The 24,227-nt window shown below is 46.8% G+C and overlaps 1 protein-coding gene across 1 annotated transcript; it reads left to right on the top strand.

Moving 5' to 3' along the window:
- The first annotated feature begins 409 nt into the window (after positions 1 to 409).
- On the top strand, positions 410 to 21,741 carry AIG1 (androgen induced 1). Its single transcript, XM_078595097.1, has 6 exons — positions 410 to 555; positions 9,019 to 9,174; positions 9,594 to 9,695; positions 10,427 to 10,542; positions 18,264 to 18,415; positions 21,347 to 21,741. Exons 1-6 carry the CDS (start codon positions 415 to 417, stop codon positions 21,376 to 21,378), a joined length of 699 nt encoding a protein of 232 aa, XP_078451223.1. The 5' UTR covers positions 410 to 414; the 3' UTR covers positions 21,379 to 21,741.
- The last annotated feature ends 2,486 nt before the right edge of the window (positions 21,742 to 24,227 follow it).

Here is a 24,227-nt window from a genome sequence, read left to right on the forward strand (position 1 = left end):
CTCAAGTCCTCGCTGGTCTTTGCTCCACAACAGACCCAAACAAACGCAACGCACTGGAGAGAAAACGCACAAGCGCCCCCACGCTGCAAAACGTACTACAACAAGTGCTCGCCGAACATGTCCATACATTAAAATGGACGATGATGATTACCGTCATTATTATTGTTTAAAATATCGTGGTACAGTATGGTGTATCGATGTGTTTTTTTAGTGGTCGGTCATCAGGGTATGTACAGACTGTGAGATGTCGACGAGGTTGCTGTATTAGCTCGCGGGAGATATGAACTCCTCTAGACGTGAAACAGTATTTCAGTACTGTGGGCGCGGATCAGTGAGGGGAGATGCAGACTGGAAGATGTAAAGACGCGTCGGGGAGCTTTTACATTTCCCAGTGTGCTCTGCACGGCTAGGGCGATGGCGTTGATTCCGGCCCCTCTGTTGCGAGTGTCCATACTGCTCGCCTATTTCTCAGTGCTCTGCGCCTACAGGGCCGTGGACATACCTGCTCAGCAGACGTACGGCGGCAGCTGGAAATTCCTCACTTACATCAACGTGGTGAGATGTGCTGATGGTTGTGGTGGTGGTGGTGATGGCGGTGGTGGTGGTGGTCATCATGGTGCTGCTGTATGTAATGTGACGCGCGACCGCGATCACGTCTCGGCTCTGTCACTGCTGTATTTAGACCCCGTTCCTTGCGTATTTCAAATAAACGATGCAGTGGTCTCTCGTGTTATTGTCGAGTCCCTGGGTTATGGACACTCGCACTCTTTTGAACACGGTTCAGATTGCGAACTGCATCCGTGAGCTTGATTCTACAGCACCGCAACCACATACATAGCGGCGGTTTATTAATTAATGTATGCCATGTATTTAACAATGCGAGTATTCCTATTAATATTTAACATATCGCGAAGGTATGGGTATCTATCTATTATTGTGACTGTAATACGTTGTGATAACCACAATTAAAATGTGGAAGACAGCACAAGGGTCTGTTCTTTAGAATAATGACTTCACATGTAAAAAAAAATCCACTTGATAATATTAACAATATACGGCGCGTTGTACCTAATAATTTAACCCTCCTCACTCGTAGCCGGTGATGGCATGAATCGCCGCGTGTCATGGGTCATAATTCGATTAAAAATGAATTATTTTGAAACATTTTTAACGGAACGAATATTAGGGACTGCTCTGGGTAGTGGTCACGTCAACCAATTACATACAATATCTACAAGTTGAAAACATCGATTCGTACACACGCAAGCCGACGCGTGGATAGTGAGCTTAAGAGTCGATGTAAATATTCACTTATATGTCATACGTGCTCTGTGCTTTTCCAATGATGCATTGCAGTTTTTTCCCATGATGCTGTACGGTTTAAAACGTGTTTTTTTTTCATTTGTGTGTTAATTATGTAATCCGTGCAGATTTTCTTTTCAGCTCACTGCGATTCTAAATGGCTTGAGAGTTTCACAAAAAAATATTATTAGTCAGGGGCTGTGCCATTTATCGATTATGTTCAAAATATTGCAGAGTACAGTTGGAAAGACCCAGTGAAAAAAAGATTACAGACCATCCATCCATCATCATTGGCATTGCCTTATTGCAGAGAAAATTGAGTTGAACGTTATTGACAATGCCCCTTCTTCAGAGCAAGGAGAGAGCACGCATATAATAGCTGATTGGCATAGTTAGAGACTGCATTGTGGAGCTTTGAAAATATGAGAATTTAGGAGTTTATGCATTATCGTTAGCTATTGGCAGGTGCACAAATACTTTAATTATTTAAGTTAAATACATTATGCGATTCTGTAGTCGGTGCTCATGAATGGTGACGCAATGGTTAGCACATTTCGCGATGAACTCAGCACAATTGCGTTCAATTTTCCGCCCACGACCGACATTAGCGGTGAGCAATATCTGAACCCGCCCTGAACCTTACGCCTTTACCAACCTGCACTGACCAACATGCCGACGTATGGTCAAACAATCCTCGTGACCGACACGGAGTGGGGAGGCCTGCATCCAGCAGTGGATAGATATTGTGTTTATCTTATGCTCATTTGAAATACACACCCGTTCTCTCTGGAACACCAGAATGTGCACTCACGAAGTACGTATCCACACAGAAGTAATGCACGTTATTTTATGTAATAAGACATGTTTTATTCCTTGAAGTGCGTGTCCGTTACTCAATATCTTCGTATATGTGACTATTCATACGCCAATTTACAACTGTAAACCAGGAAACACTTTTGAAATGTAATTCTTATCAGGCCCATAGTGCATACTTGGCTTCCACCTATTAATAACTCTAGCTCCCTCTCTATGTACACGCTATGAAGAAGGGCCATTGCTCGAAACGTCGCCTATTCTATATTTTTTTTATTTTAAGGCCACATGCTATTGACGAATGTGTTGTGCTTTTGTTGGTCTTTGTTATTTGTGCACCACTGCCAAAGCAGTATCACTACATATTTTGTAATAACCGTCTTAAGTCATTCATCCCCGCAGTGTTAACCCTGCAATGACTCTCGTTTCCAAGAATAGACACCCATTGTCAACATCGTCAACGTTGAAAACTGTGATTCTGGTGTGTACACTTCACGCACTATATAACGTCAAACATGTAGTGCGTTTGCGCCGTGCTTTGGGCGTCAGTTTTGTTCATGCACGGTGAGTGGTGGCACGCATCACATCAATAAATATTTAAAAAGTGTTAAAGGTGCAGCCCTGCAATTTCTTGTTCACGACACTGCTGGCAGAACAGCTTCCACTGGAGGAAGTTCCAAAGGGCTCCTGTCGAGGGTATTTGGCCTACCCTTCCACGCTGGCCACGTGTCTTGGACGAGGTCGAAGTACTCGGTGTTGTAGCCGCCGGGTCGGCCGCCTCGGTCTAAGGGTTCGGGGGTGGGATCAGGTAGCCGATGGTGTCGCCTTGTGGCTCACATTTTTGGTGAGGCGGTGCCGACGCCGCGACATCGTGGAGAAGGGGGGCGACGTTGGCCCTGGGCGACATGCAATGCCAGCTATGGCTCTGGGGAGTACCCACACTCTACCCCGCCGTACGCGGCTTGCCGATCGACTGTATGGGCCCTCTTCTTGGTTCTTTCGGTAAAGTCACGTAGAATGGAAATAATAAAATAATAAAAATAAAACATAATAAAATAATTCTCACGACGTTTCGGCCACAACGCAAGCAGCCGTCCTCAGGTGAAGACCAGGTCTGTCGGGGAGACAGCGTCCTCAGGTGAAGACCAGGTCTGTCGGGGAGACAGCGTCTGTCTCCCCGACAGACCTGGTCTGCAGTCACGAAAGCTTTAAATCGAAATGTGTGGGCCCTCATACACACGACTGGGTGAACAGGAGTGTGTAGGAGATCGAACCGATCCAGCGACCTCTGGATTGCGAGTTGAGAACGCTCTAAACATTACCCTACGACAGAAACCTGCCATAAATTCGACATAGAGCCGTGGTAATTGGCTGTTTCGATCAATTGCTGGACGAAGGCCTTCCCGCGACGTACCAGTCACGTGATGTTGCTTGATCATACTTCAACTGGCTGGTCCGAGCGGGTTGGTTTATAGGGACCTAAATCTTGACTTAAAGCTTTCATGACTGCAGGAATTCATATTCTTTGGATCTTTCGGTAAAGTCACGTAGATAGGTTCAAAGAAAATGACAAAATAACACAAACTACGACGTTTCGATCTCAACACAAGCGGTCGCCATCACAAGCGGTCGTGATCAGGTTGACGCTTGTGTTGCGATGGAAACGTCGTCGTTTTTTGTTATTTTGTCATTTTCTTTGAACCTATCTACGTGACTTTACCGAAAGACCCAAAGAATAATTATAGGGACCTCATTCAAGACTCAAACATCGCACCTCTTAGCATTGACATTCCTCGAAGACACTCGTGTAACCGTCAACCGCATGAGAACATCCACAAGCCGATGCCCGCGTCTCCTTCGTGAATGGGAAGTGAGACACAAGCCACGGTAGAGAGTAGGGTGACTGTGGCGACGCAACCCAGACTATGGACCGCAGAGTCAACCAATGTGTCATTCTAGATTTGAAGCTTTCGTGACTGCAAGGATTCATACTCTTAGTTTTTTTTCGGTAAAGTCACGTAGGTAAAAAATAAAAGTTAATAAAAGTAATAATGGAAGTAAAATAAAATAATAAATCACGACGTTTCGGAGGCAACACAAGTCTCCGTCATCAGGTGGGATTGTCAGACCGTCACACCCTTGATGCAGTAATTTTTGCTGTGACGGTCCCACCTGATGACGGAGACTTGTGTTGCCTCCGAAACGTCGTGATTTATTATTTTATTTTATTTCCATTATTACTTTTATTAACTTTTAATTTTATTTTTTACCTACGTGACTTTACCGAAAAAACCTAAGAGTATGAACCAATGTGTAGTCTGCGCTCCTTCAATGGAGGAATAGACAAACTACACAGACTCTCTCCTGAAGCCCTCTCGTGCCTAGCAGACCTCGACATTGGCATTTAGCACCTGAACATATTGCATTTGAATACGCAAGAATAGAATAGGGACCCAGGACCGGCTGAGATATCACTCACCACGTGTGATAGCCGTTGACGGGCATGACACGCGTGTCGCCAGGCTTCATAGTTCAGCGCGAGGACCACTGCGTCACCTATCCCCCCCCCCCTACTCCAAACTTAAGCGCAGCATCACACCTATTGCTAGTGAAGGGTCGCTAATTACGTCACTGGGCGGTGTGCTTTGAAGTCAATGCAGTTCCCGTCAATGTCACGGGCACAATCGGAGATGCGTTATTGGCGACACTGTGAATGCGAGGCTTGCATGCTTTTGGGAGTCATAATAATCTCGTCTGTGATCCTCTGTGTTCAGAACTTCCATCGACTTTAAGCAAAAATGATTCAATGCATCGCTTAAAGTCAACAGCGAAGACCGTACCGCGATGTTCAAAAGTTGGCAAACATTGACTGTGCAGCCTATTGCAGAGACGATGACCTCACACGACGTCACAATGTGTACCAAACAGATTACGATGGTTTTAAATCGTTAAGTAAAAACCTTTTTGTTGCGTACATAATTTTATTATATGTTTTGTCCCGTATACTTGGAAGGTAACAGCCTGTCAATGATACAAGTGTAACTGCAATGGTTGAGTAGAACACGTAGGAGGCTTTCGCGACTAATATAATCCATAACACAGGGTTTTTTTTTAGGGTTAGTTCGCGTCAATATATAAATGTGTCGTGAAACCCGCCACCACCCGACACAGCCAATTAGCAAGGTTTGTGTCGGGTGGTGGCGGGTTAAACGACACATTTATATATGTTTACGCGTTCTCACCCAAAGAATGTGTATCGTGGTTGAGTAGAAATGACAATGTAAGGCAAATTAATGATACATCTGTACATTTACATGCACAGCTCCATGGCGGTGCAAGAACCTGGGGGGAGGGGGGAGGGGTTATTTGATCCACAAGACAGTCCCCGAGATACGAACTCACGACTTGCGAACACCCGCACTAATGAACAAACCGCCGTAAGATGTTATACCACGTTTAACCATCCGACTTGCGAACTTTCGTCCGTACTTAGGGGCCGTCCATAAATGACGTCAGGCACCTAGGGGGGGGGGGGTGGTCAGACATTTGTGACGATGTGTGACGAGGGGGGGGGGGGTGAGGAATGTGACGTCACATCAAAATGCGCAACTTTCAATAAATATAGACAACACGTTCTACTTAATTAAATTGACTTTTTATTAAACGTTTTCTCCTACGACACCAGAGTGCAGCGGCACATAAATTATGGTCTACAATGACAATAGTCTAAAGCGATTTGAAGCATGTTTTATTTGGGGGGGGGGGCAGAGCTTTATGACGTCATAATTGAGGGGGGGTCTGACTTTTTCTGACGCCGTGTGACGAGGGAGGGGGGTCAAAAATCGTCCAAAATCGCGTAACGTCATTTATGGACGGCCGTGCTTACGACCCGAACCGCGGAGCGATTTTGTTCGGCGGAGCGATCCCCCGCGAGGTGTTAACGGGTTCCAGCACCCCGCGTGATGCACGCCCTCTCTGAAGAGCAAGCCCCAGCAATCAGGACTCAAGGTACGTGAAAATAAAACCGAATTATCGTTCTAATTACTTTATTTTACGTTTCATTTACGGTGCAGTATTTATTACAGGATTGCATGCAAATGTAAAAACGCGTCTTCTTATTCATGAGTTTAGCAATGCGTTCCTTTTTTTGCTGAACCATAACGCATTTTAATTACAGTACGTACAATTAATCTTGAGTTGTGAGAAATGCATTGACCAAGTCAGCTACGCAAGAATTGTAGGAGACTGCTAGATTTTGGTGCACCCCTTTGGCTTGTTATAACGAACACGCTGTTCTGTTACAAGTGCATCCACATATGCTAGTTCAAAGTACGCCAGTTCCAAGAGCTTCTGCTGAACTACGTAGTGTTGGAACAGTGAATGTGGGCCCTTGTTCTTGACATTAGGATATGCACATTCAGACAGGTTGAGCGGACCATTAATAACTCTTTAACAGCACTGAAACTGCTTCATAGCGATACTCTTATTGACAGCCTTGTTCATGGGAGGAATTGTTATCTCCTCTCCAACCGCGGGGATCAGGTCCAAAACTTCGCTGCACATTTTTGGTGAGGTCTCGGGGCAGAAATAACTTACAGCATCATGTGACCACGAGGGCTGAGAATGCGAGAGATGTGGAGCTTCAATTGTTGGAGGAAGTAGCGACCCACTGTAAAAAAAGAGAGATTTGGAGTCTGAGCTCTTTACAACTGAATGTGTGCAGGAACTGGCGGCACCAGGCTGCCCATGGCCAGCTCCAGTTCGGCAGCAGAGGTCTCAACCCAAATCAGTCGAGTGGAATTATTTTTAGATCGGCTGTGTAATGCTGTAAACTCTGCCAGGCCTGTCACTTCACGTAATTCTCTGGCATGGCCTCTCTATGCGTTTAAACACCTGTGCTAGCTGACCTGCCTACAATACATCCTGGGTTCAACCATCCATCCTTGGTGTAACCAGGGCGGATTGTGCGAGCTCACAGAACTTTTAAAGATTTGGAGACAGTCCCGTCAGTGAGCTCCTCCAGCAGGTAAGTATGTGTTGGCTGGGTTATGTAGCCCACAAACCCAACCATCACATGTCCGTGAAACTTATACAGTATTTGTCCAGATCGAGGGGCTAAATGGGATTAGTGGGTGCCGCACGGGCTGAAGAGCGGATGGATGGACTAACGTGGCAAAGAAGACTTGTAGGCGAGTGGAATTGGCAGTGACTGGCACCAATAGTGTCAGCATCGGTCTCTGTAGGGGCCGTTCGTGAAAGAGCCCGCTGGGCAGCTGGAGCCAGTCGTCCTCCAGCAACAGTGGAAAGCAAATAAGCGACGCTCTCAACTATGAACATTGCTGGGCGGTGGGGAGTGCAAGGTGATGCATCTGTCAGTCATCTCAGTTGGTTAGCCCAGAACACCTGGACCTTCCCCATGACTTCCCAGCGAGACTTTTACACTTTGCATGAAAGTGCGCCAAACCTGGTGCAAACATCGTCGCAAATAGTGGTCGTTGTGAGCCATCCTGAATGAATGTGAATGCGTCAGAGTGACTTGTAGCATAGATCCCTTGCTCACGTGAACAATGTTTGTTGCTATTATTATATTCATATATGTTATGAGCTTCCATTTTTACCTGCGTTACTGGCCTTGGGCTGAGTGAACTATCACATTTCCATAACGAGCTTCAACCCCCCCCTCCCCGCCCCAGTAGACATGGGGCAGACTTTTAAGTTTGTGTGGGCTGCTTACTGCATGTCTTTGAAAGCATGACCACACATACCTGGTTCCTAGTGCAGTGTTGGACTGGGTGGGTGTGGAGGAGGAGGAGGAGGAGAGGGGGGGTTACTTGCAGGCTAAGAAAACACTTGCACAATGACGCCCACTATGTCTCGGGAAATATCTCGACGAACCGCACTCATTCCGGTATCGCGTTGTGCAGCTAGCGCACATGGCCCCGGACCCGTCGAGTCGTTGCGGACGTTTGGCTTAGGCCCCACCGCGTGCGTGCCTGTGTGCGTGCCTGCACGGCGCATGTGGTTTTTGTTTTTTTACGGGCCAGTCGCCCCCCCTCCCCTCATTGTGTGTGTGTCTGTTTTTTACGTGGGCTGTGAGATTCCAGTGTCCTTGTGCGAAGCTTTGTCGAACAATATACAGGAACCGCACATGTTTCGGGGGTTGAACGTAACGCATTTTCTTGGGTGACGTTGTGAAAGTCTGCGTTGGCTCAGAACAGGCTGATATGCATATTCAGCACCTACGCGCGCCATACAAAAAATAAATCGTGGGTTTTCCCCATGATGCATCACAGCCTAAATCTCGAATTTCTGGATCCGTTGCCAAGATTAATGATTAACATTGAAAGATTTACGACCGAGATTTATCTCAAGCTAGAAAGCCCTGCCGATGTAATCGGGTAAAGGAGGAATGTGCAGGATGGAGCAGTGCACGTTAGGTCGACAAGGTTTGGCGTGGGGACTCAGAGTGAGTGGTGGTACCGTGGTTAGCACGCTGCGCCATGAACCGAGCCACGCGAGTTTGATTTCCAGCCACGGCCTACATCATTGGCCAGTGATATCTGAATCGGTCCTTCTTTCAGTACCCCCTTGACCAACCTGCACTGAGCAGCGTGGTGAAGTATGGTAGGTAAAAATAATAATAAACCCCATGACTGACATGGCCTGGGAGAGACGTTCAACCATCGGTGGATTGAGAACCACTGGAGTTTCAGTGAACAAAAGAAACCGCTTTTCTCTTCATGAAAAAAACCACGTGGTGGAAAAATTGAAAACACACCTTGGAGGTGATGGAGGCGAAATGTCACACATCAACATTATGCCCATAATGGCTTTTGGCATTGCATTATGCTTTGGGTTAAGTGCGCATTGTACCTTTGTCCGTGTGTAATGTGTATTTTGAAGGTCATTCAAACGTGTTTCTTTGCCGTCGCGGTCTTGGGAGATGCTTCCAAGTTCCTGCACAAGGGCGGTAGCGGCTTGGCGATGGATCAGCAGCTCACGAAGCTCACGCGGCTACGGGATCGCATTTTCACCGTCCTCGCTTTCCCTATTGGGACCGTGAGTAATCCCGGTTTCAGGACGGCCTCAACATCCGCACGTGTCCTCGTGATGAGTGGTCGTGCAGTTGGTTAACCTCACGTGACCCCTCTCGTGTTGAATGAAACAAATCTGCGCATCGTTTTTCACGCAGCTTTCTGACAATTTCACATCTTGAATGACCAAAGTCACATTCATTATCATCGTCAGTCACGGATTGAAAGCCTCCCCAATTACTTTCGAGCTCTCGTCGCCTTACGATAGGAATTCCAATGTCGAGCAGCGCGAGAAAAAGAAGCAGCAAGGGTTGCGACCTGCTGTGCGGTGGTTGAACACAGTCGGGGTGAGACAACGGTCAGTCTGGAATCACACTCAGAGGCAGAAAGTGGGTTGCGTGTTTCGGTTTCCTGTGTCTCTTCCGTCCTCCCCCCCCCCCACAGTTTGTGGTCATAGCCTTCTGGGCCATGTACTCCTGGGACAGAGAGATGGTCCATCCGCAGGTGCTCGACTCCTTCATCCCCGCCTGGCTCCACCACGGCATGGTGAGGCTCTCTCCGGGAGAGATGCTCGTGGACAATGTCCGGCTAGCGCGGGGAGGGGGGCTTTAAGGCCTGCAGCTCACGGGGGGTTCCCCTTTTTTAGTGGCCCACCACAAAAAGTGGAGTACGGCTGAGAATACAACATTCCAACCAAATAAGTAGCGTGCGCGCGCACGGATCGGAACAACTCCGCATGTTTCACCAAGCCGCTGTGTTCGGTTGGCGCAGAACTGCTCTGTTCCATCGCTCGACCCGCGGTCAGGTCACCTGCCAGTTTCATCAGTTGTGCCACAGGGAGAACGTGACGTGGGATGTTTAGTCGTATTTAAAAATATGTACTGTTCTCTGCTTTATAATGGTTGCAATGCAGCACCGTGGTGATGCACCCGATAGGTCATTTGGTGAATCCACGGCCTAACAAATTTGTATTACTACCAGTTATGGGCTAAAATTAATTTTTTGTTGTTAAATTTTCATCTTCATCTAGTTTTACAATGCGTGTATAGCCAAGCTAAGCAACACGGAGACATGTGGAGGTATTTAACAATCAAGGTAATGAAGTGAAAATACAGATAGATGCCCCCCAAGACTACAACAAACCTAACCCGACCCTGCTCATGGGTTCAAACCGTGCAGCGCCAGCGATCACCGCTCCACATACACAAGCTCGGGGATTTTTGTTTTAAAAAAGACACGCGCACGTTCCCCGCTCCCACCCCCCCTGTTACCCCCAGCACAGCACCGTGCTGCTCTTCCTGCTCTTGGAGATCCTCATGACGCCACATCGCTACCCAAGCAGAGCCATGGGCCTCCTCGGCACCATTCTCTTCAGCGTCGCCTACGTCGGCTGGTAGGGACATCTTGGTTGTGCGCCTCGCGTCAAACCCGGATTGAGCAAAGTTATCGCACTCCCTCGACTCAGACGTGCGTGCGAGATGATGGGAGAGTGGTGAAAGGGGCAGCAGGGGCTGTGGGCCGATCGCAGCCGCGCGGCAGGAGCGACGAGGTCTTGGGGCTGTGTGGCAGGCGGCGCGTGAGATTTCACATTGCGACCTCAATTAAGACTTGAAGGCATTGTCATTATTGATGGTGCCGTTCTCGCGACTCGAGGTGAGCGAATGGAAATTTCAAGTTCAAGGGTCCTTGGGAGCGCCGGTGGTGGTGGTGGTGGAGGAGGGTGATGATCGGAGGGGTTTGTAGGGGTGGCAGGGGGAAGCTGGGGGGAGGGGGGGGGGCTTTTCGAGGAACATAGTCATATTTATAAGATCATAATACTTTGGCAAGCTGGACAATTGCGGTTTGCAGCAGTGCTTCAACTCCTGTCCTCGCAGCCCACCACAGCACAGTGTTCATTCTAGATGTGAAGTTGTCGTGACTGCAGGGATCCATACTCTTTGGTTCTGTCGGTAAAGTCACGTAAGTAGAAAACAGCAGTTGCCCTGCTGTATCGGTTCCACCTGATCACGGTCGCTTGAGTTGCGATCGAAACGTCGTGATTTAATTTTAATTTTATGTTTTATACCTACGTGACTTTACCGAAAGAACCAACGAGTAAGCACAGTGTTCTATGACTACCAACCACAGGTGCACGCCCTGTGCGGTAGCTTCGGTCGTGCCCCTACAACCTTTAAGGATCATCTCACACCCGTCCTGTCCCTTCACTGGCTCCCTGACCGTACCAGTATTGATTGTGAGATTATCTTACTAGTATTCAAGGCGTTAAATGGACTTTCTCCTCCCTACATTCATGACCTCCTTCAGCCATATATTCCATCAAGATTATTAAGATCATCGGATTGTGCATTGCTCACTGTCCCACGGTCTCGGCTTCACACTTGGGGGTGGCGGTGCCTTTTGTAATTGCGGCACCAAAACTCTGCAACTCGTTGCCCTTCGAGGTCAGGACTTCCAAGACACTGCAAATCTCGACTAAAAACAGATCTGTTTAAAATCGCTTTCTCTCTTTAGTTATTTTCAAACGTCTTTGTTACATCACCTTTCCTTGGTTGATGTTAACTATTTCCGCCTTTTCATGCATAGCGCCCTAAGAACGATTGTTTACGGGCGCTTTGTGAATGTCAATTATTATTGTATATGAACAGAACATGAAGGTAATACTGCAATGAAACAGTGCACTGTGCTGGGTCACGAGAATAGCAATTGAGAAAAAAAACTGGCTGACAGACAGGGCTCAAAATGCATACCTGAGCAATGAGCCAAAACCACGAAGATGTTGGGTTTCAAATGTGGGTTTCAAGCACTTGCAGGTTGGGCGGCTCATCTCTGAAAATAACAATCAATCAGCATTCCAGAAGTTGGTGGAGTGCTCTTGCTATCCACCAACAACACATCTAGCAACTCGGCAGCATTTGTGTGACAAGAAACACAATGCTGACGAAACTCAAAAAGTCGAGACCAGTCCGGAGTTTGCCTCCTTAAACAAACATTGGCCCAGAAATGAACAAAATATATATTTTGCATTCTATTTGCACTCCATATTGAGAGACGACATTGTGCCTGTATATTTGTTTAAAGTTCTTTTTAATCTATTGCTGGATGAAGGCCTCTCCATGCCAGTCATGGGGTTGTTTGGCCAGGGGCGGTTTCTTCATTAGGGCGATTGGGCGACGCACCACCAATGTCATTCAACCACAGAGTCACGCTAGCCGTCACTGTGCCTCTGGATATAGTCCACTCAGCGTCATGTCACGTTCTGTGGAGTACCGCCTCTTTTTGGGCGATTTCACTCTGGCTGAGAATCGCCCCGTGTGGTCCCATAGACTTACATTCAAAGATGTTTTTTTTCGAACGGGGGCGCTGCAATGCATTCTCTATGGCTTCCGGGAGGGCTCGCACTAACGTGCTTACGTCGTCATACGTAAGCACGTTTCAGCCACTGTGTTTGAAGGAGAGGGTTCATGACTGGCTCAGATATCACTCGTAACCAATGTTAGATTATTTAGCCCACCGGTGTGTTGAAGAGAGAATCAACAGCATTTTAAACTTTGAGTACGACGTTTCGCTGGTAATTACAATCAGCTTCATCGGGCAAGAATGGTGAAGTTCTCCTGTTGCTCCCGGTCTTAAATAGAGCAGCAGCAAAAACGTGACACATTTTTTACTGTTTGGCCGTGTCGGGTGGTGGAGGGTTACGACACATTTATAAATAACGCGATCTGACCCAAAAACCTATATTATGAGTAATATCGGTCGCGAAAGCCTACGTGTTAAACCAATGTTAGCTGTGGCCGAGAATCACGCTCATGTTGTTGCGTTGGCAAGCGTAGCATGCTAACTGCAGTGCCACCGCTCCACCTTGTTCATTTGAACGCGACTGATTGGGGACCGTTCCAACTCTGCGGAGTAAAATGGAGGTCGATTGTTGCGTAACAAACACTCTTGACATGTCACGTAGGAGTCCTATCTGAAACCCGGGTCCACACACCTGAGCGATCAGCTGTTCAACCGGTTTTCTCACACTCAAGACAACTCCACTCTCAAAGCGGCGATCCGCTCAGCGATTCGTCGCTGAGTATTTCGTCGCGCGACCTGCGACCGGTTGCTGCAATCCATGAAGCGCGCCGTTGCGATGTCACCGTTGCGCAACCGCCAGCTCGGATGTGGACAAACAAGTAAACCCGTAAAAACAAAGTTTTTCACTATAAATCCTTTATATGCGTGGCATCGGGGCGGCTATAGTCCTCTCGTCCTCTGGCTTGAGATGGCTGCCACCTATGGGCCAGATGATTGTCTGGCAGCATTAAACAATTGGTAATTAAATATATATATTTTTTTCCCTAAACAGTAAACATTTTTGGAAATTTCACGAAAATGCATTGTCACGCACAACGAGTCTGTGTGCAAAATATCAGCTCGATTGGATCACGGGAAGTGGGTTAAAAACGACCGAAAGATTTGCACGGTCCTAAGCAAGCAAGCGAACTTAATATAAAGTAAACCCGTAATAACAAAGTTTTTCACTATAAATCCTTTATATGCGTGGCGGCTAGAGTCCTCTCGTCCTCTGGCTTGAGATGGCTGCTACCTATGCGTCAGATGATTGTCTGCCACCATTAAGCAATTGGTAATTAAATATTTAATTTGTTTTCCCTGAACAGTGTAACATTTTTTTTTTTTTCACGAAAATTAATTGTCACACACAACGAGTCTGTGTGGAAAATGTCAGCTCGATTGGATCACGGGAAGTGGGTTAAAAAACGAGCGAAAGATTTGCACGGTCCTAAGCAAGCAAGTGAACTTAATATAAAGGATTTAATAATATATTCGCCTGTGGAGGACGCGGTGATCGATCACGCGACCTTTCGCATGGGAAGCGAGGGCGCTACCAACTGCGCTACTTCGCCACGGCCTGTGGAGGGGTTACGCTCTGGGCTCCTACACTCTGACGTTCAGCCAAAGCCATGAATGCGTTCTATTTGAATATATGTAAAATAATTTTTTTTTGCCTAAAAAGTGTAACATTTTGGGAATTTTTTTTCACGAACAATAATTGTCTGGCACAACGAGTCTGTGTGGAAAATGTCAGCTCGATTGGATCACGGGAAGTGGGTTAAAAAACGACCGAAAGATTTGCACGGTCCTAAGCAAGCACGCAAGCAAGCAAGCAAGCACGCGAACTTAATATAAAGGATTTAAAAAGAGCGGCAGGCGATTTACGTTTGCGCGGTCGCGATCGCGATTTGGCTGCTCAACTGACCGCTCAGGTTTGGCGCCGGCGTGACACTGGGTGAGAAGCAACGAGTTATTCGGCGATGTACGTTGTTCATTCTGGGGTCGTCTCTTTCTGCGAGATGTCAACGCGTGACACCAACGCGTAATCGGAATACGCCCAAGTTTCTGACAAACAAACAAAAAAAAACCTGAAAAAAACCCACCGTTAAACAACGTACAGTGTTTAAAACCCCACTAAAAAGTGGGGATGAAACAGTTGATGCTGTCCAAGGCGGGATGTGCATCAGCCTGGTTAGACATCGAGCTATTTTGCCTAAATATTAGCATTATGATCTTGATTTGAAGCTTTCGTGACTGCAGGAATCCATACTCTTTGGTTCTTTCGGTAAAGTCACGTGGGTAGAAAAATACATTTTTTTTCTGCCTACGTGACTTTACCCAAAGAACCCAAGAGTATTAGCATAATGCTTCATCCGATGTGGTCAAGGAGGCAGCTTACCCAGTGAAGCACACGTTAGAGGAGGGGGCGGGGGGAGGAGAAAACACTGCAACACTTGAACCTTATGGCGGGACCCCGGGGTCCCGAATAAACGGAAGTGAAAATCGTAATTAGTAAAAAAAAATTGGCGACTCCGTCCCACACCGCGCACACCAACGCCGCGACCAACCTGGCGCGAATCATCCTGTCGTGTCCAAGCCCAGCGGCGAGGACGAATGCGCAGAAGAAACAAAACTTTGATTAGCGCATCGTGTAGAGTTCGTCGTGCGGAATAGATTGCCGCGTCGTTCGCCTTCAACAGACATAAAATGACGTCGCAACGCAGTTGATGCGAGAGCCGGGGGCTCATGGGACCATTGGGATCCCGCCATAAAGTTCAAGTGCGGCCTCGCTTGTGTGCAGAGTTACGAATCGGGTCAAGCGTGTCCTTTTGCAAATTGCATAGAGCGACAGATCCTGACCTCCCCTTGATCCGCTGGTCCACTGCCACCCCCCTCAACATTTGATTCGCCGCGCACCTATGCTGTTCATTCTGCACCGTTTTGAGGTCATCCGTGTCATGCTTCGCCTCTCGAGCGCGTCCTCCGCCTGTGTTCGACATCGTCATCGAACACACACGGATGGCAATTTTCAACAAACGGCAACAGATTGGCAAGTTGCTTTATCCAGCAGTGGATTCGCCTGTAAGTCGATATCAATTATGATTATTAGAGCGGAGTAAACTTTGCCAAGCCCGCCGCATTAGTAGTAACAGTATCCGGCTGCCGTGCACGCTGGAGCTCCCGTGCCTTTTGAAAATGTAATCCACGGTAACCCGAGTCAAAACTGACCCCACACTGTATGGGTTACTCAATAGCAACTTAATACATGCGCTTTCTCAAGTCACTGCGGCCGGCCCGATGATTTATTGTGCCCGTAGCAATGTATCCCCGGGCCCTGAAAGAATAGATCGACTGCCGCTGAAAGGCCTCCTCTGGTCGTGACCGTTTGGAATGAGTGTACGGGTGGCGATTACATATGGGTGGCCACCCGTGGTGGTGGTGGTGGTGTTTGGTGGTGATGCGTGCCTGTAATACGGTGCTCTGGAGGAGTGGTTGATTATATTATTGCTCTTTAGTTCTTTCGGTGAAGTCACGGAGAAAGAAATAAAATATAATATTACAATAGGACGTTTCTATTGCAACACAAGCAACCATCATCAGGTACAAATATATTATTGCTGCAAACGATTTGCGAGGCTTAACCAGGACACGTGGCTTAACCAGGACACGTGGCTAGCCGTCGCAACAAAGACGGTCCCTGTATCGCGCGCACTCCGATGCGCTTCTGCAACGCTCTTCCTTCCGATATCAGGAAGACGCTGGAGCTATGCACTTTTAAATTTAGACGTTAAATACATTTCCTTAGAACTGCGTTTTGTTGTTTAGTTTGTTGTCCTTCCCCCGCACCACCGATTAGCACGCTGGCTAGACACGGGCGCGAAAAAAGTTAAACATGCTTACATGGTGGGCCAGCAGTCATTCCTTCTCTTTGTTAGTCATTCCCACATTTGCATATGCATGCACCCTCAACCACTGGCTCCTCCGACTACAATTTGAGTAGCCTCACTCTTTCCGATGACGGTCCGCCGTCAATTGTCCACAGCGTGCATGAAATGACACCAGAACATTTTAAAACTGAGACGAAAAGCTTGATGTTCACAAAAGGCTTCCTGAAACCGGGACATTTGGAAAGTGCTGGGGTTGGTGGATCAGGTAGAGATCACACTTGTGTGAGAAATGTGCACGTGCCTGCAGGCCAGGGAGGTGGCACGGAGGTAGTGGTACAGGAAGTAGGTTGCGCCTTGGATCAGACGTGTTGAGTGTTAGTTGCTTGCTTTACGAGTTTGGCTTTATCTGGGTGTTCCAGCTTCCCCCAGCATAAAGCAAAGTAATGCTCAAAAAGACAATTTATCAAACATGACTCCGGCAAAAAGAGTTATAAGACTCAAATGAGATTTTCCAAGGTTAATATTACTATTATAGTAAGAATAGGTCAACATTCAAACGACATTTGTTTCTGCGTTCAACAGTAATGGTGCAGTACCTCTTTCACTTGGCGACCCGGAGCCAGTGTTGGAAATTCCACATTCCTTTGGTGGTGGTCAGTCTCTCCATAAAGCAACCGTTATTGACTTCCCACAAGGTGGTACTAATTTATTGAGCACATGTGAAGTGCCGACTGACAATTCGAATTTCCAACCTTCCCTTAGAAATCGTGCCAATCCAGCTGAAGAGATTAATCACAATACACATGCATACTTTGCTTTGTGAAGAACGGTGGTGCGATACTGCCCGTCACGCACGGCACGTTGAACTTGTTGGGAACCTGATGCTTGATTCTCGGCCATGGCTGACATCAGTGGCGAGTGATACATGAACCCGTACTGACCAGGGATGGTGAAATATGGTCAAACAACCCCCATAATTCACAAAGCATTGGGAGGCCTTCCCCCAAAAGTGAACTAGCAAAAGGCTGTGAATTAATTATTGACTTCTTGCCAGGTTAGAATCCTTTGAAAGAGCTGTTTTTTTCTTCCCCCGGATCCCCACCTTTCACCAATACTCACTGACCAGAGTGCCAAGTACTGTAATGGAAGGAGATCCGGCTAAAATGAATAAAGCAAACAAACCGACCGTCGCTAAAGAAAAAAACCACATACACAAAACAGCGCAATTATATTTAGTTCGTTATTAATCCTGTCGTGAAGTCAGTGCCACATGCTCAAAGCAGTCTCTGACTTCTGCCCGCTTGTACAAGTTACGAGCATCAACATTCGCAAAATGTGCGCCACCCTAAAGCCTGCTTTACTGAATACAGAGGTTGGATATAGGCGCTCGCTGCGTCTGGTTTGACATTGCCAATGCAGCCTACGAATTATAGCCCTGGAGTTATAGGCAAGCGGAGAGCAAGCGCAGCAAAAGGCATTGTTGCACTATACTTCTATGCTCCGGTGTCTCTGCTGCCCCCCCCCCCCGCTTTCACCAACACTCGCTGACCACAGTGGCAAATAATGGTCAAATAACCCGCACGACCCACATGGCATGGGGCTAGCCCTTATCTAGCAGTGCATTGACACAATGTCTGTACCGTCTTAATGGTGTCACGCAGGAGCAGTTCAGGATGGAGGAACCAGATTTTGGGCCATTTTTTTGTGCCCCACGTCATATATGGCTCTTGTTAGTCGGGAACGCCGTCATCTGGCAGTGGTTTCACAAAGACGCTGGATATGCGGCATTCGCCGTAAACAATGAGAATAATATAATAAAAATAGATAGCGATGGAGCGCTACTCTATTCCCCAGCCGTCCGCGAATACAAAGCACCGTGTTCTCTTTGCAGGGTTCTGTGGGTGCAGCAAGCAGCTGGGATCTCCGTTTACCCACTCCTGGCACGGCTCGCACGTCCTGTGCTGGGTGCCCTTCTCGCTCTTGCCGTGCTCGCAGTCGGCTGTCTCTACGTCGCTGGGGAGAAATTAGACAGCTTCGTCTGGGGTGAGGCTGGGAGAGCGAGCAATGGGTTGCTGTGATTTGTTTTTTGTTTTGTGTGTGTTTAACGCAGTGCAGGAACACGAACGAGACGGTGCCGGGAGGTTGTCGCGACCCAGCGCTGTTGACGATGCCACATGTCGCCATCGCTTCCTGCCCTTTTCAACGGTTTTATACTTAACTTGACTCCGATGTTTGTCGTGGTCAAATCTTGTAATCAGAAATTAGTCTACTTCCTGTTGTCCAATCAATTCAAAATTTTGCGGTAGCAATTAAATCGTTACTTTAAAGCATTTTACATTTTGTGTGGACGCCTTATTAATTATATATACTTGTGTAGATCAAAAACGCCGCGGTCTCGTGTCTCAGACGCGCCAGTTGTGAATAAATCCATTGTTTAAAAAAAAACTTTTTTAAGGAGTTTAGTATAGATGCCGTGGTGGTTTATAAAGTACAAGCCCGACCTCCAAGTTCTTCTCTTACAGCATCATTAACATCGCCGCCACGTTCTCGCTTCGCATCATCCCCTTATTATACAGTCGACATTTGCCCTTCAAGGACCATTCTTACTTTCGATTTAAAGCTTTCGTGACTGCAGGGATTCATCTTCTTGGTTCTTTCGGTAAAGTCACGTAGACGGGAAATAATAAAATAATACAAATAAAACATAATAAAATAAAATTCTCACGACGTTTCGGCCACAACGCAAGCAGCCGTCCTCAGGTGAAGAACAGGGCTGTCGGAAAGACAGCATCTGAATGAGACGCTGTCTTTCCGACAGCCCTGTTTAATTTTTACAATTTTATTATTTCCCTTCTACGTGACTTTACCGAAAGAACCAAGAAGACCATTCTTACTGTTTCATCACTGCCGCTGTCCAAATTTCGGACTTCACTTTGGCCGCCAGTCTCTAAGTCTTCGTGAGCTGCCCTCCTGCATCGTGTGCCCAGGACATGCCCATCAAAGGCTGCTGTTTTTTATTTAGTCTCTAATCTCGTCATGTCTCGCAAGCTAAGCCAGGTTGAACCTGGATAGTGCTTGGATCGGTAAACACCATATGTAACGAGTGTTATCGACTGCGTGTGGCGGGGAGCGCTAGTGCCACAGTTAGCGCGCTGCGCTTCGAACCAGGCGACTCTAGGTCGACTCAACCTCAAATGAGTACCTGGCGCGATGTGTGAACATCGCCACTGGGGAGACAAAGACGGCCGGGCGTGGTGCTGGCCATCCTCCCCCTCGTGTGCCGTTCCGGCCTTCATAGGTGCTCGCTAACAGCACTTGCCCCAACCAATCTGTTACAGGCTATACGGGGGTCTTTGTCTTCGTGGTGGGCAGCAGAGGCCAGGGAAGGAAAATCCATCGTACTGTATGTTCATAAATCCATGCACTTTTGTCTTCGCCAAACCCACACTGACCTGTGCGACTAAGTATGGTCAAACAACACCCCACGACCCCTATGCCATTTGGAGACCCTTATCCAGCAGTGGATTGACAAAGGGCTGTACATTTACACGTGTACATAACGCCCGCCTGGGATGGTATCTATTACCAGCTTCAAAATCGCTTGCCCTATCCTGCCCTGAAATGCCTAAAACCATCCGCAAACACGTGCGTTCAAAAGCCACGCACGCGTCTTCTATAGAAGTTCTGTTCAACTCCAGCTCGGTGACCCAGACAGCGATGCAGACACATTGCCCCTTCCTACACTGCCAAGTGCCCTCAAAACACAATCACGCAACACCGTGCAGCCTGTGCCGATCAGCCGCCCTGGGTTGGTTTCATTCTCACATGATTACGAGGGACGTTCATATTTGTGTTGCGAGGTTGTTTGGACGGTAATGGTGGCGATATGTGTTGCGATCGGCATTGGTTATCGTGCATTGCTGGTGTATGTTCTACGTGTCATAAGCGGCATTGCTTTATTTCGAAAAGCTCCTTTCGTGTGAAGACTGGCAGCACATAGCAGACAATGTATGTTTACGGAGAGTCGCATTTAGAGTTATACATAAACAGTGCTTTCCTGCTCAATTGGGTATGTTGGGTTGCACTCAACTCCTGCTCACAATGCTGAGCCTCTGGTAGAAATTCTGCATTCATTTGCTCAGGGTTAGTCTATCCATACAACCACTGTTGACTTTCCTAAAATTGGTACTCATTTTATTGACTCTAGAGGGATGATAAGCTGAGATGACTGACCCCCCTCTCTGAAATGTGAACTTGTAACTGATTGGTCGACAGCTCCTCGACCTGGCCAATAGATGAAAAAAAAACACTGAATAGGTAACCGTCTTATTATAATACTACATTTCTGGCCATTCTGAATCATAAAGGCACTGCTTAGCTCACATAGAGAAACACACAGAATTATATCAACATCGCAGTTGCTCAGACGTTTCCGTAAAATAAATGTTAATTAAATATATATTGTTATCATTCATCGACATTGAACTATACACTGCTGGATTAAGGCCTCCCCAAGTCGTCACCATCTCTCATGGTCCCTGCCTTGCAATGGAACAATCCATCTGGCCCCTGTAAATTAGCAGATTTTGTCGCTCCATCTCCTCCGTGGATGCCCCCTTGGCTACCACTCCACAGGTCGCGAGGGTTTCATTACATTTGCATCGCTTTCGTCCGTTGAATTTTTTTTCTTCAAATTTTAGATCGCAAAAAACGCTATCATTTGCATTCCTGATCAGAATAAGCTCAATAACATTTAATATATTCGTATTCATCGGTATGAAAATATATCTTACATTTGCATGATCCTAACATAGTGGTTAGAGGCACCACGCTATGAGGTCCAGTTTAGATTCATAAGATGGACACCCCCCAACTTTTGCATTAAAATACAGGGGGGCGGGAAAGTGTGTCTCATAATCTGTGGGGGGATACGATAACACTGTATACTGTCATTTGTGTTTCTATCATTTACAGGGAGAGAAGAGGTGATTTCCAAATCGGACTAACGCTGAGTCACAGCCGAAAACGTTCTCATCTCAAGTAATATGTAACTCTGGTGCAGCATTGCAAGAGTCACATAAACGTTGCCATGCTTTTTTGGTGAAGGTGGAAAAGGTGCAGCTCTGCAAGCTCTCTACAAGCTCATGCCCATGGAAGGTCCACCACTGGAGGAACCTCGAAGAGGGTATTTTTTGGCCTACTCTTCCACATTGGCCAGATATCTTGGAAGAGGTGGGAGTAGCAACGCTTACCCCACTCCGTGCAACCTGCCGATTCACTACCTATGTTGTACCCATTTGTATTGCTGGAATGCTGATCGAAAAGTCTTGTCCAGTAATCGCCTTTATAAACAATGCCTATCTCACAAAGTGTACGTCGTCTTTGCAATGGCCGTGTTTCTGAAGGATATTGTCTTAAACGCAACGCAGTTATCAATTCAGCTCTCAAGAACGAGATGTTTCACTTGAGACAATAGCCAGCGTTAGATGAGAGAGCACTACTTAACGCAGCCCTGGAGCGTGCCTTTTGTTTAAAGGTCACGGTTACTGAAGGGCCGGGGTGGGTGGGCATGACACGGTTAATATTAAAACACACTTTATGTAACAGATGTTACATGCTAAACGGAATGAGAAATGAAAGATAGATCTGCTTTTGTCGATGATGCGTTATTGCTCTAGCTCGCAAGGTTTGGCGAACTAGTGAACTTGAAGGGAAAGAAAATGCCACTTGTGTTAAATATTACGAACAGTTTTGGCTCGAGCACAAGAGAGTGGTGCTCAGCCTGCGTCAGCCGTCCCAACGCTAAAAAGTTGACTCGATTGACCCCAGCTGTACAGGGTTCTCCAATTATAACCCCTCTCCTAAAATACCGAGAGATCTGAGAAATGATTTTAATCCAAAGCCCTCTGCAAGTCTCAAACCAATCTCAATACACGCATAGAAACATCTTTGGACACTTCCGAATGCATTTTCCCCCAACGCGATTCGCTCGCAGCATTCAATGGCGATGCACAAGCCGAGGCCGCTGATATCTTTGTGGATTCGTCGCACGGTCGGCGATGTGACTGCGCAAGAAATCATGCGCTGGGGGTCAAGTGAGGTGTGCTCGGTGAGGAGGGGGGGGGGGCTCACACAATCGTTTCACCTCGGCCAATCGAACGCACGAAAGTCTCGAGGAACAAATCGCTCACTGCTCTGGGAACCGATTTCGGTATCGTTGAATGGATCACCCCGTAGTTATGCATTGTCGTCTTCCACGGCCATTCGCTGATGCGATGCGATGCTGTTGCTTTCCAGAGGGCAATGTCACTCATCGCATGCCACGACTGTGGAAGGACGATTGGGAAACGTTCGATTGTAAAACAGAAATACAATGCAGACCGTGTGAATGCAATGGCCAATCGATATCAAGAAGGCTGCAATCTGTCCGGCAAGTGACTCGTCATATACAGAAAGTGTTCGAACTACAAATCGCAGCATGAACAGTGAATGCTGCCCTCTACTGTACATTATGATTACATGTTCAGACACCAACAGGCTTTGTGATCGTGCTTCTGTCAAAACACGTTTTCATGAAAATCTACCCCCCCCCCACCTCAGCCTTTGTCCACTAAGCAGAGCGAATATGCGAGTGGGTTACTCCACAGTTAGTCAATCGGCAGATCGCGTGTGGTGGTGGAATGTCTAGATACAAAAACGTCCGGTTAGCATGGCAGAGTAGACCAAACATGCGATTGAGCTCCCCTTTAGTGGAGGCCCTCCTGCCAGCAGTGGCATGAGTAAGCAATTACAGGGCTGCACCTTGACCTTTTTGTAACAACAACAACAACAACCTTTGTCATGTTGCTCCTGTAATACAGAAAAGTACTCAAACATGTTTTTTTTTTTAAACAAGAGTCCAAAGTGATACCACCAGTGACAGCCAATTGAGACTCAATACCTCCCACGGGGGAAAAAAAAACTATTTCAGGTCACGATTAGTTAAACAGTCGTGATGGGTGTTGCGGTGTTGGCTGATATTGATACAATACCATCAATATGCAGATTAGCGATAGCTCAGTGTTGCGAGATAAATTATTTTGTTTATTAGATAAACAGCCAAAGTTGATAGTGGGAACAACAATTATTGAATTAATCTTTTCCCCATTTGTATAGTTTAGTTTCCTAGGTATTATTATTATTTTAATGAGGCGAGTGGAGGTGCAGTGATGAGTGCACTGCAGAATTCATTACAAAAATACACAAAAAAGCATTTGCATTACAGCTCAGAATAATTTAAATGAAATAAATATTAGTATCCGTTTATGCGAACGTTTGACTTCATTTGCATGAGCTTAACATGGTGATTAGCGTACTGAGTCATGAACCCAGCAATCCGAGTTGAAGTTTCAAGTTCGGATGCACGGTCTCCAAAATTACAAAATCAATAACAATTAAATGAAATTATACTACACAAATGAAGCAAATAGAAATTAAAGCAAAAAACAACCAAATATATATTCCATTCCCAGCCATGGTTGATATCAGAACCAGTTCTTGAGGCCTCATTTATCAGCTGTTTTTGCTCCCATGTGTTGGGAGCTCCCAGTACTGAACTCAGTTCCCGAAAAAACTCCCGGCATGTGGAGCAAAATGTAGGATAATATACCGGACAACACACGGTACTTTAGGAGTTAATACAGCACAACCGCATAAAGTACGCAGTAATATATTTAAAAAAAATTGTGACTTGATTGAAAACCATCCATTAGTTTAGAATCGGCAGAAAATCCCCTGCTCAGGAGCAGGATGGGAAAGGACTCCATCACCCAATATGATATGGCTCTAGGAATAGCCACCTTCTAATCCCTTCTTG

The sequence above is a fragment of the Lampetra planeri genome, chromosome 5 (assembly GCF_965212315.1).
Source record: "Lampetra planeri chromosome 5, kcLamPlan1.2.h2, whole genome shotgun sequence".
NCBI classification, from domain to species: Eukaryota; Metazoa; Chordata; class Hyperoartia; order Petromyzontiformes; family Petromyzontidae; genus Lampetra; species Lampetra planeri.